This window comes from Heteronotia binoei, chromosome 13 (assembly GCF_032191835.1).
Source record: "Heteronotia binoei isolate CCM8104 ecotype False Entrance Well chromosome 13, APGP_CSIRO_Hbin_v1, whole genome shotgun sequence".
NCBI classification, from domain to species: Eukaryota; Metazoa; Chordata; class Lepidosauria; order Squamata; family Gekkonidae; genus Heteronotia; species Heteronotia binoei.
Genome location: NC_083235.1, coordinates 7,682,686 through 7,695,905, shown reverse-complemented (window position 1 = coordinate 7,695,905; position 13,220 = coordinate 7,682,686). Strand labels below are relative to the sequence as shown.

General features: G+C 54.3%; 1 protein-coding gene across 1 annotated transcript in view; it reads right to left on the bottom strand.

Moving 5' to 3' along the window:
* Positions 1-4,003: 4,003 nt before the first annotated feature.
* LOC132581483 (dynamin-1-like protein) overlaps positions 4,004-13,220 on the bottom strand; it is a 45,561-nt gene continuing 36,344 nt past the window's right edge. Inside the window, 4 exon segments of the mRNA XM_060252736.1 lie at positions 4,004-4,831; positions 4,834-4,852; positions 6,483-6,642; positions 10,570-10,679. Of these exon segments, the coding sequence (XP_060108719.1) occupies positions 4,797-4,831; positions 4,834-4,852; positions 6,483-6,642; positions 10,570-10,679 (324 nt within the window). The 3' untranslated portion in view covers positions 4,004-4,796.

Genomic DNA, 13,220 nt, shown 5'->3' with positions numbered 1-13,220 from the left:
GCACCAGCCCTTGGGGGGCACATTGCTTCTGGGTGCGGAGGGGTCGGAGAAACTTCCCCGGCCCCTCAGCACCCAGAAACGACGGCAATTTCAGGCCTCAACGCTCTCCAAACTCGGAAAGCGCCAAGGACTGAAAGCCCTGCGTCGTGTCTGGGTGCTGAGGGATCGGCCCCGGCCCCTCAGCACCCAGAGACAATGACGATTTTTGCAACTGACGTGATGATGTCACCCGCCCCCCGTGTGATGTCATCATGCTGCGTGAAAAATTTTTCGGGGGGGTTGGGCTTATAGCGAAAGGAGTTGCCCACATCCAGGGGACTCGGTATGGAGCGCGTTCCCTCTGCTTCCTCCTGGAGTCCCTGCTTTGCGTTCGACCGGCAGGAAAGAAGTCGCAAGAACTCAGGGCCAAGTTTAGAGATTCTGACGATCAAGGCTGGGAAGGCCCACGAACAGCTGCTCGGTGGCAGGAGAAAAGAACGGTCTCCAGAGGAGCAGCCGGGAGAGGGTTAATATTTAGCCTTTCCCTCCCCCCCTCCTCTCCAAAGTCACTCCTCCCCCAGCTGGACCTGGGACAAAAAATGACTGGGGAGAGCGGGCTCGAAGGGGAAAGAGATGTCGCAGCAGCGCCGACTACGCCTTTCCCCTTCCGCCGCCGCCACCACCCGGCGGCTGTTCGGCAGCGAAAATTGTCGGCCAGCTTTGCCTTCGTTCGGCACATTATCGCGAGGTTGCATGAAACAGCAGGGAGAGGAGACAGATTCCCTTTTCCCTGCCTAGCGGTTGCCGGCTTTGACGGTCGTGCAGATGTTTTGGCTCGAGTGCGAGAGCCTTGCCCGGGTGTTCCTGTTCTGCATGGCACTCCTCCCTTCCACTTGGCATCTGCGGGCAGAGCCTTGCATCTCCAAAGGCACCCCCTCTTCGCCATGCTCTCCAGAGGGAGGGGGGGCAAGTGAACACCTGGGCAAGTGAACTCCCTCTTCAAGCCGCTTGCATGTTTGGTGTTTGGCTTTCTGGATGCCTCCAGCACGAAATATCCCCCCATCCCCCGTGAGGACCAAGAAGGATTCCCCACCCCCCATTTTGGAAGAGAGTATTTTGTAATCTAAAATACACCGTAGCCTCTCCCCCCTCTGCCTTTCTTGAACCCCCCCCACACACTTGTTGCCTTGTTCCTTCTGGAGAGCAACTGGGGAGGGGGTAACACCTCCGTTCCCTAGCGGTGTGGGGTGGGGAGACGAGAGGCCTTCCCTTTTTAATTTGCACGCTTGCGATGAGCTGCTGTTTACATTAAGGAGAAGGAGAAGGGGCCGGGAAGGTGGAGGGTGGGGTTAGGTCCTAAATATTCTTGCAGAAAGGGGGAGGCGGGGAAGGGGGCTCTCTCTTGCCCTCCGGGTTCTTGTTCATAAAGGGCTATTCTTATCCCGCTCCCCACCCACCTGCCCCTCCCGCTCCGGGGTTTGCACTGAACCAATGAAGGGGGGGGGGCGAGCTGTTTGCCTCTTCGATGACCTTCATCCTCTGAGCCGGAGAAAGGAGCGGCGGGCGGGATTGATCCAGCCATGACTCTTTTCCTCGCCCTCTGTTTGTCCATGTGGGAGCAGCTGTGAAACCCCTTCCACCCTAACTCCTTTTCCCCTTGGTTCCTGAGCTGAGATGCACTTTATTCCTGATTCCTTTTCCTCTAGAAAAAAGACGGGCTCTCTTGAACCCAACCCCACCCCATGGGCTCAGGCAGGCTAACCCTTCCACCTCCTCAATCCACAGGCGTTACCTTACCTGACCAGCCAGCCCCCGTCCTGGCTATTCAGAGGCAGTCTGTAAGGCGGGGGGGGGGGTCCTCAATTTTTGTTTCCAAGGCTGCTTTGGGTTTTAAAAGACATTATTGTTACTGATTTGGGAGGGAATGAAAGTTTATTTTTAATGCATTTTAAAAGCAGTGTTTCCCAAACTACTTCTGGCAGAATGAGAGAATGTTTTTAATAAAAAGTGCCCGCTCAGCGAGTCATACAGAGTTGCGGCAGCCTCTTCTGTGTCGCTGCACTGTGCCCCAGTGCCGCAAGGATGCTTCAGGAGGCAGCTTCCTTCCAATCCGCCAGAGCCTCCCAGCTTTCTTTTATGGCCCACACACGGGCACTATCTGGTTTCCCGGTTTCGTTCTCGTGTGTCTCATCAGTTTAGGAACATCCACTCTGAAGAGAGGAGGCTCAGGGCAAAACCCTTTGAGATTGTGGTGGCAGGGAACATTTAAAAAGGGGGCGGGGGGAGGAGGAACCGATTGCCTGTTCTGGGAACTCATGACTGTTTCCACGCCCGGACTTCCGAGTTCTAGGCCTCGGTTTCTTCACCTTCCTCAGCCTGCCAGGGGATCCCGGAATCCGGTCTGTCGTTTCAAAGGGACGGTTTAGCTGAAGTTCCTCCTATTCTCCCCACCCCCAGCACCTGACCTGGGCTTCCTCCACCACTCCCCCCTTCCTTTCTGCCAGGTCTTCCCCCCCCCCCGCCCTGATGCTAGCATGCACTTTGTCCCCCCACCCTGCACTGCATTTCCTGTGTCGGGTATGTTGCTGTACAGAGATTCCCGTGTATATACTTATATATTATAAATATCGGCCTCTGTGGGCAGGAGGAGGGGGGCCGCCCCACTCGCGGGCCCCGCCGCCTCGCCCCCTGGAGCTCAGGGCTAGAAGTCTCCAAACTTGACTGTATTTTTGGTTCCTTGTCCTTTCTCCCACTGCCCCCACCCCCCCCCCCAGAAAAAGAAAAAAAAAACTGGTCCACTTTGTACATAAGAAACTGTATATTTGACGCTTCATAAATTGACTAACTGTCCTTGCTGTGTGAACAAGAGACTGTGTCTGGTGTGTTCTTTGGCTCCAGTGCTGGGCGCGGGGGCTGGCGGAGGTGGTGGGGAGAGTCAAAGGATAGGAAAGCGACCAGGTAGGAAAATAAACACACACACATACTCGAGAGTTGTTCAGGCGTACGTGTATTTTGCCCTCGCGTGTGTCTGTCTGAGAGCCAGTTTGGTGCACTGGTGAAGAAGAAGATGATATTGGATTCATATCCCGCCCTCCAATCTCCTTTCTCGTCCTCCCCCACAACAGACAGCCTGCGAGGTGGGTGGGGCTGAGAGAGCTCTGACAGAAGCTGCCCTTTCAAGGACAAGTCCTATGAGAGCTCTGGCTGACCCAAGGCCACGCCAGCAGCTGCAAGTGGAGGAGTGGGGAATCAAACCCGATTCTCCCAGATAATAGTCAGCACACTTAAAGCTATGGCTGACCCAAGGCCATTCCAGGAGCTGCAAGTGGAGGAGTGGGGAATCAAATCCGGTTCTCCCAGATAAGAGAGACTGCACTTCACCACTACACCAAACTGGCTCTCAAGGAGGGAGGGAAGGAGGGAGGAGAGAGAAGAGATAGGATTTCTATCCCGCTCTTCACTCCCCAAAGGAGTCTCAGAGCAGTTTACAATCTCCTTTCCCTTCCCTCCCAACAACAGACACCCTGTGAGGTAGGTGGGGCTGAGGGAGCTCTGACAGAAACTGCTCTTGAGCAGAACAGCTTTGAGAGAACTTATGGCTGAGCCAAGAACATTCCAGCAGCTGCAAGTGGAGGAATGGGGAATCAAACCCGGTTCTCCCAGATAAGAATATGCGCACTTCACGACTACACCAAACTGGCTCCTGGATTCTAATCTGGAGCACAGAGTTTGGTTCCCCACTCCTCCTTCACGTGCAGCCATCTGGGTGACCTTGAGTCAGCCACAGTTCTCTCAAAACTGTTCTTTCAAGTTCTCCCAGAGCTCTCTCAGCTCCACCTACCGCACAGGGCGCCTGTTGTGGGGAAGGGAAGACAAGGAGATCAGAAGCCGCGAGAACTCCGTGTCGCTGCAACCCTTCCCGCCCTCCTTCTCGTAATCTACCTAACAGCTGGATATGCTTATGAACGTCTGGAGGTGATGCTGAAACTCTCCCCACCCAATAATACACACACACAGCGCAACGTGGCCACGACGACAGTGTTTATTTTGTGACGTTCACGGCCGAGCCCAGCACCTGTCTGGCTCGCAGACGCATGCAGACAGGAGAACGGTGCAGTTCCCTTTCACAACCAGGCGGTGGCACTATTGCACGTGGTTCTCGGGAGAGAGGGTGAGAGCAGGAGCTCTGTGCAAAGGAGGCAGCTGGCGTCTCGCCCTCTTCCTCCGGCCCCCGCCGAGTAAGCTTTCACCCTGTCGCCCTCTCTCCCACTAAGCGTCCATACTGGCATCCCCATGCACCACGGGAATGAAAGAGACAAATATTCAACTAGAGGTACGCACACACCCTCACAAACCAGCTTCGGGTTCAGGTACTCAGACAGAGACACAACGGACGACGTTGCATTTCATAATTCCACGACGCGTCCCAGGATCTCGGGAGGTGGAGGAACCGGACCCACAAAGCCCTCCTCTCCCTCGGGACCAGGGGCGGGGGGGGGGGCTGCCACAAACAAGGACTGGGTCTAAAACCAGCAACTGAAGGAACCGGTTCTGTGTAGGTCGCCACAGTTTTAATAGCTGTGAACCCGGAAGGACGATATGCACAAAGGACCGGGCAGGGAGGAGGCGGCCGGCGAGAGTCCGAGGTAGTGATCCGGGCTTGAGGAGGTGGCTCTGGCTGCAGAAATGGGCTCTCGGAATGTGCAGAAACCCCAAGCCCAGGTCTCTCCCTGCCGGCCCCCCCAGAGACTCAAGTGGGCGGAGGAAATAAATAGCGGTGGGGCTTTGAAGGTGTCTTTGGAAGAGGCAGAGGCTGCTCACCAGAGCTGGGTGTCCCGGATCTCGGAGATGTCTGGCTGGCTTTCTGTAAGGCCTGCAAGAGAACCAAAAAGGAGCCATCTTGTTTATTATTAAGACTTGCTGCTCCGAAACCAGGAGTGGGACGAACTGCTGCTTGGGGAGCCACGTGTGGCTCTTTCACACACATCGTGTGGCCCTCCTAGCCAAGCCAGCTGGCAGCTTGGCGAATGCATTTAAAGTTGCTTTCTGTCCACCTTCCTCCTCTCCCTTTATTTTCTGTCCTTCCAACATAAGAGAAGCCATGTTGGATCACGCCAATGTCCCTTCCAGTCCAACACTGTGTCACCCAAATGCCATTAGGAGGTCCATCAGTGGGGTCAGGAAACCAGAAATCCTCTCACTGTTCCCCCCCCCCCAGCACCAAGAATACAGAGCACTGCTTGCCCCAGAGAGTTCCAACAATACCCTGTGGCTAAGAGCCACTGATGGACCTCTGCTCCAGAAGTTGATCCAATCCCCTCTTGAAACTTCCTATGCTTAAGAACATAAGAGAAGCCATGCTGGATCAGGCCAGTGGCCCGTCCAGTCCAACACTCTGTGTCACAGAAGAACATAAGAGAAGCCATGCTGGATCAGGCCAGTGGCCCATCCAGTCCAATACGCTGTGTCCCATAAGAACATAAGAGAAGCCATGTTGGATCAGATCAGTGGCCCATCCAGTCCAACACTCTGCGTCACATAAGAACATAAGAGAAGCCATGTTGGATCAGATCAGTGGCCCATCCAGTCCAACACTCTGTGTCACAGAAGAACATAAGAGAAGCCATGTTGGATCAGGCCAGTGGCCCCTCCAGTCAACACTCTGTGTCACACAGTGGCCAAAAAAAAACCCCAGTGCCATCAGGAGGTCCACTGGTGGGGCCAGGACACTGGGAAGCCCTACCACTGTTGCCCCCCCCCCCCCCAAGCACCCAGAATACAGATCATCACTGTCCCAGACAGAGAGTTCCAACAATAACCTGTGGCTAATAGCCACTGATGGACCTCTGCTCCATATTTTTATCCAATCCCCTTTTAAAACTGGCTATGCTTGTAGCCGCCGCCACCTCCTGTGGCACGTCTTGCGGCTCTCAAACATCTGACATTTAATCTACGCGGCTCTTACGTTAAGCAAGTTTGGCCACCCCGGGCTAGCCCGAGCCATTCACAGTCAGAGCAAGAGACGAACAGAGGTGGCTTGGCCACTGGCTGCCTCTGCAATCAGCAACCGGAGACATCCGCGTGGTCTCCCGTGGAAGTACTAACCGGGGCCGACCCTGCTGGTGAAGCTAGCCTGCGCTATCCCCGTCGGGGCTCTTTCAGCGTCCGGAAACGGAGTCGCCGCTGCAGCTGAGCCAGGGATGCTAAAGGCTCGACAAGGTCTCAAACTGTGTTTATGCTGGCGGGTTTGTGAGAATGTGCGTGTGTGTTCACTTTCATTTAGTGAAAGTGCAGCCAGCTGATGGGGGATGAGGAAATGAAGATTGTATTCAGGGGAATGGCACTGCTGTGTTTTTATATATATGTATATATATATATATATATATATATATTTTGGGGGGGAGGGAATGGGAGAGTCTCCTGGCTCCACCCCCAAAGTCTCCCAGCTCCAGCCCCTCCTGACCTCGCCGAGCCCTAATGGAAAAGCCCCCTTCCTCCCTCACCTTCAGCATGTTGGAGGCTTCGTTGCGCTGCTGGGCCATGTCCTCCGACTCCATCAGCAGTGTGTCCAAGAGCTGCGGCTTGTACAGCTGGCCCACGAGTTCGCTCTGGAGGTGGTCCTTCACGTAGTTCACCAGAAAGTGCATCACCGTCTTCGGGACGCTGTAGGAGTGTGGGCCGAGAAAAACCAGATCTTGATTGGTTGGTTGATTGTTCGTGGGGGGGGGGGGGGCGGGGTGTGCAAAAGGGCTTTCTGGCTAGAGCAGAGGAGTCAGACTCGTTTCTTACGAGGGCCGGATGTGATAAATGAAACCTCGTCGGGACGGCTATTTAAGATTAGGTAGCAGGGATATAAACATAAAGGACACAAACACAATTTAAAAAAAAAATTAAAATAAAACATGCTTAAAACATTAGCATGCGTCTTAAAGGTGCTTTTGTTGTATTTCTCCCATGGGATCCAGGGAACTGGGCAAAGGAAGCTCTGGCTCTTTCCTTCCTTCCCCAGGGGGCCAGGAGGGGGAGGAGCCTCAGCCAACAGACGGAAAAGAGGCTTGGCTCAGTAACTCTGCTGTGTGATTGAGAGAGCCCGGCAAGCCAAGCTATTCCTCCCCAAGGGAGGTGTCTCAACCAATGGAGAAAATAGAGGCTTTGTTCTGTAGCTCCTGCGCGATTGAGCAAGCCTGGCAAAGCAAGCTGTGATGCAGAAGGAAGCAGCCAGTTGCTCGGAAACTGATTCAGCCCCAGATCACAGCTCCTGAACCTTTCTGAGGGTTCCCCCTCCTCCTCCCCACCTACCTTGTCCATTGAATAGGAGGTGCAGCTGCATAACAATCCTGGGATTAGGACAGTGAGCAACCAGCCAGCCCCCAGGGGCTTTGCCACGTCCCCAGCAGCCCTCATTAATCCCTGGAGAAGCCCACTCCACCCTTTCTCCACTTCTTATCTGATTTTGGGTGGCAGGTGGCTTGCTGGCCTTTTGACTGGATAGGGGGTGTGGCCCAGGAGAGCCCCAGGTGAGCGAGGCCAGCCCAAGCAGGCCTTGCTTGCCCAGGGCTCTCCTTTCTTGCGTCGGGTTACTTTTGGCTGGTGGGAGGGGAGGCATATGCTAATGAGTTATGCTAATGAGCTCCACCACCTATTTTTCTACAAAACAGTCTCCGAGTAGATCCACCACCTTGGATGATCCATACGAAGCTGTCTTGCCCCTCCACCATGACTGGGCCTCTGCTTCTCCTCCGCAGGCAAGGGCAGCCTTGCACAAAATATCTTTGAGCCGTAAAACCCAGGAAACTCAATTTCTCCACTCCGGGTTATGCAGGCTGAGTCATTTGCCAGTGGCAACACTCGGCGCTTCTCAACAACGGGGATTCTTTTAGTAACGCGCAGGGGTGGAATTCTAGCAGGAGCTCCTTTGCACATTAGGCCGCACCCCCCTGATGTAGCCAATCCTCCCAAGAACTTACAGGGCTCTTTGTGCAGGGTCTACTGTAAGCTCCAGGATTGGCTACATCAGGGATGGAATTCTAGCAGGAGCTCCTTTGCACATTAGGCCACACCTCCCTGATGTAGCCAATCCTCCCAAGAACTTACAGGGCTCTTTGTGTAAGGTCTACTGTAAGCTCCAGGATTGGCTACATCAAGGGTGGAATTCTAGCAGGAGCTCCTTTGCACATTAGGCCACACACCCCTGATGTAGCCAATAATAATAATAATAATAATAATAAATTTTATTTGTACCCCGCCCTCCCCCGCCGAAGCAGGCTCAGGGCGGCTAACAATACGGTGACCAATGGTGCACCAACAATAAAACAGTTACACTAGAAACATTAAATTAACATTAAACTAACCTTAAAAGCCTGAATTAAAACAATTAACTAAAACATTTTATGACGCTATCCTTGACATTCTTCTAGTTGATGCTGATGGCGGATTTTCAGTTATTCATAAGCTAATTTAAAAAGGGTGGTCTTGCAGGCCCTGCGGAACTGATCAAGGTTCCGCAGGGCCCGCACCTCCTCTGGGAGTTGGTTCCAGAGATGTGGGGCTGCGGCCGAAAAGGCCCGAGAGCGAGTATTCTGTAGTTTAATTTGTCTTGGCCCAGGGGTAGTCAGTCTGTTCTTTCCTACTGACCTCAGTGCTCTCTGGGGTTCATACGGGGAGAGACGGTCCTTCAGGTAGGCTGGTCCTCGGCCATATAGGGCTTTAAAGGTGATAACCAGCACTTTGTACTGGACCCGGTATACAATCGGTAACCAGTGCAGTTCGCGTAGCCCCGGCCGTACATGTTCCCATCTTGGGAGACCAAGTAACAGCCTGGCCGCCGCGTTCTGCACTAGCTGTAACTTCCGGGTCCGGCACAGAGGCAGCCCCATGTAGAGGGCGTTACAGTAGTCCAATCGTGAGGTGACCGTCGCATGGATCACCGTTGCTAGGTCCCGACGCTCCAGGAAAGGGGCCAACTGCTTTGCCCGCCTCAGATGGAAGAAAGCTGACTTGGCAGTGGCTGTTATCTGGGCCTCCATTGATAATGAAGGCTCCAGTAAAACACCCAGACTCTTCACCTGCTGCGCCGCCTTTAGCTGCACACCATCGAAGGTCGGGAGGGATATTTCCCTCCCTGGAGCGCCGCGACCCACACAGAGAACCTCTGTCTTTGCCGGATTCAGTTTCAGCCCACTCAGTCTAAGCCACGTTGCGATAGCCTGTAACGCCCGATCCAGGTCTTCCGGGGGGGAGGCGGGCCGGCCGTCCATTAGCAGATAGAGCTGGGTGTCATCCGCATATTGGTGGCAGCCCAGCCCAAACCTCCTGGCAATCTGGGCAAGGGGGCGCATATAGATGTTAAATAACATCGGGGAGAGGACTGCTCCCTGAGGCACCCCACAATCTAGTGTGCGCCTCTGGGATCATTCACCCCCGATCGCCACCCTTTGTCCCCGACCCATGAGGAAAGAGGAGAGCCATTGTAAAGCAGACCCCTTAACCCCAATGTCGGCGAGGCGGTGGATCAGTAGCCGATGGTCGACCGTATCAAATGCAGCCGACAGATCTAATAACATCAGCACTGCTACACCGCCTCGATCCAGTTGCCGTTGGAGGTCATCTGCCAAGGCGACCAAGACCGTCTCCGTCCCGTGGCCCGGTCGGAAGCCAGACTGGCACGGGTCTAGGACAGAAGCGTCATCTAGAAATCTCTGTAGCTGCAACGCCACTGCCCTCTCGAAGGCTCCTTTTTGTAAGCTCTCGGAGGACTGGGTACATCAGGAGGGTGTGGCCTAATATGCAAAGGAGCTCCTGCTAGAATTCCACCCCTGGTCATACGTAAAGTCCTTGCTCCGTTTAGCATCGTTTTTGGACAAGAGCATCTGATATCCAAAAAGGTCTCGTAGCCAGATACATTTCTGTCCCGATACCCAGCCTATCTCGCCTAGGGTGGCCAGGACCGAGTCAAGAAATACCTGGGGACTTTGGGGGTGGAGCCTGGAGCAAGGTTTTGACAAACATGGTTGAACTCCAAAGGGAGTACTGGCCGTCACATTTAAAGGGACCGCACACCTTTTTAAACGCCTTCCTTCCATAGGAAACAATGAAGAATAGGGGCAGCTTCTTTGGGGGCTTGTAGAATTGGACGCCCTGGTTCAATCTTTTTGAAACTTGGAGGGTGTTTTGAGGAGAGGCATCGGATGTTATGCTGAAAATTTGATGCCTCTACCTCAAAAAACGCGCCCCCCCCCAAGCCCCAGACATCCGCAGATCAATTCTCCATTATACCCTATGGGAATGGATCTCCATAGGGCAGGGGTGGCTAACAGTAGCTCTCCAGATGTTTTTTTGCCTACAACTCCCATCAGCCCCAGCCAGCATGGCCAATCGCTGGGGGTGATGGGAGCTGTAGGCAAAAAACATCTGGAGAGCTACCGTTGGCCACCCCTGCCATAGGGAATCATGGAGCGCCCAGCAGATATCCCCCCCCCACTGCTTTCTAATGACCCTGAAGTGGGGGGCAGGTCCCCAAACCGGGGGATCCCCTGCCCCACGTGGGGCTTTGGCAACCCTAATCCCGCCTCTCCTGCTAACCCAGTTTACCTGTCTTGGATGCTTTTGCGCACAATTAGGAAGTAGGACTTGATCAGCCGCTGGATGACCTCACAGTCCCGCTGTTCCCGCTGGCTCAGTTTCCGCGTGGCTGGCACGGGCTGCGGCAAAGGAGGAAGCCGGCTGTCATCCAGAGGCCGCTACTCCAGCTCCTGCACTCTCCCCTCCCTCCGCCCGGATACCCGATCCATGCTCAACCACGTCTCCCCGTGTCAGAGTGTACCGAGACTATTGTTCCATTCACATGCAGCTTTTCAGTGGAGTGGAGAGAGTTTCAACAGTCCGACGGAGAAGAAGGAGAATACATTGGATTTATATCACACCCTACATTCCGAGTCTCAGAGCGGCTCACAATCTCCTATATCATCTTCCCTCACAACAGACACCCTGTGAGGCGGGTGGGGCTGAGAGGGCTCTCCCAGAAGCTGCCCTTTCAAGGACAGAGTCTCAGAGCAGCCTACAATCTCCTTTCCCTTCCTCCCCCACAACAGACACCCTGTGAGGTGAGTGAGGCTGAGAGAGCTCTGACAGAAGCTGCCCGTTCAAGGACAGAATCTCACAGCGGCCTACAATCTCCTTTCCCTTCCTCCCCCACAACAGACACCCTGTGAGGCTGAGAGGGCTCTCCCAGAAGCTGCCCTTTCAAGGACAGTGTCTCAGAGGGGCCTACAATCTCCTTTCCCTTCCTCCCCCACAACAGACACCCTGTGAGGTGGGTGGGGCTGAGAGAGCTCTCCCAGAAGCTGCCCTTTCAAGGACAACTCCTCCGATAGTTATGGCTAACACCAGCAGCTGCAAATGGAGGAGTGGGGAATCAAACCCGGTTCTCCCAGGTAAGAATCCGCACGCTTAACCACTATACCAAACTGGCTTAAACTGTAGCTGAAAAAACACTGTCCCCCTACCTCGGTGTCCCCCTACCGCAGGATAACCCGGAAGGGCCCTCTGCTGATCCTTCCTGCTCCCCAGTTATCATGATCTGGCCTCCAAAAGGTTGCCGGCTAGACCTCTGCACTCCCCTAGTTGCACAGATAAGCCTTGGAGAGCATGAAAGCATTAGGGAGATTCTGCTTCCACACAGGACTCGGCGAACAAAAGGGGAAAGCTGTGACCACAAAATTTGGGGAGCCCTGGTTGTGATCCTCAAGGGAGAGTGGAAACCTGTCCCGGGCATCGATGTCATCTGTCATGTGTATTGACAATATTTATAATCTGAGGTTCTGTGCCAGAAAGGTTAGATTCTAGTGCCAGAACCAGGGGTGGAATTCTAGCAGGAGCTCCTTTGCATTAAGCCACACCCCCTGATGTAGCCAATCCTCCAAGAGCTTACAAAAAAGAGCCTTCTAAGCTCCAGGAGGATTGGCTACATCAGGGGGTGTGGCCTAATATGCAAAGGAGCTCCTGCTAGAATTCCACTCCTGGACGGAACAGCTCAGAATCCAACAATATTTTTTTTGGGGGGGGGGGATAAGCTTTCAAAGCTCCCTTCATCTGATATGTTCACATCTGACAGGGAGCTTCGATTCTGAACAACTCAACACCACAACTTGTTGGTCTCTGAGGCGCTCCTGGACTTGAATTAAGATGTTCTACCGCAGACGAACACAGCTAGCCTCCAACACTGCGGATCACCAGTAGAGCCTCTGCCAGGCATGCAGGAGGTCCCCAGGTTCAATCCCCGGCATCTCCAACTAAAAGGACCAGGCAGGAGGGGATGGGAAAGACCTTGACCTGAGACCCTGGCTCAGTGGCAGAGCCTCTGCTTGGCATGCAGAAGGCCCCAGGTTCAATCCCCAGGATCTCCAGTCGAAAGGACCAGGCAGGAGGTGATGGGAAAGACCTTGACCTGAGACCCTGACTCAGTGGCAGAGCCTCTGCTTGGCATGCAGAAGGTCCCAGGTTCAATCCCCGGCACCTCCAGTTAAAAGGACCATGCAGGAGGTGATGGGAAAGACCTTGACCTGAGACCCTGGCTCAGTGGCAGAGCCTCTGCTTGGCAGGCAGAAGGTCCCAGGTTCAATCCCTGGCATCTCCAGTTAAAAGGACCAGGCATGAGGCGACGGGAAAGACCTTGACCTGAGACCCTGGCTAAGTGGCAGAGCCTCTGCTTGGCATGCAGAAGGTCCCAGGTTCAATCCCTGGCATCTCCAGTTAAAAGGACCAGGCAGGAGGCGACGGGAAAGACCTTGACCTGAGGCCCTGGCTCAGTGGCAGAGCCTCTGCTTGGCATGCAGAAGGTCCCAGGTTCAATCCCTGGCATCTCCAGCTAAAAGAACCAGGCAGTAGGGGATGGGAAAGACCTTGACCTGAGACCCTGGCTCAGTGGCAGAGCCTCTGCTTGGCATGCAGAAGGTCCCAGGTTCAATCCCTGGCATCTCCAGTTAGAAGGACCAGGCAGGAGGCGATGGGAAAGACCTTGACCTGAGACCCTGGCTCAGTGGCAGAGCCTCAGCTTGGCATGCAGAAGGTCCCACATTCAATCCCCGGCATCTCCAGCTAAAAGGACCAGGCAGGAGGTGATGGGAAAGACCTTGACCTGAGACCCTGGCTCAGTGGCAGAGCCTCTGCTTGGCATGCAGAAGGTCCCAGGTTCAATCCCTGGCATTTCCAGTTAAAAGGACCAGGCAGAAGGTCTCAAGTTG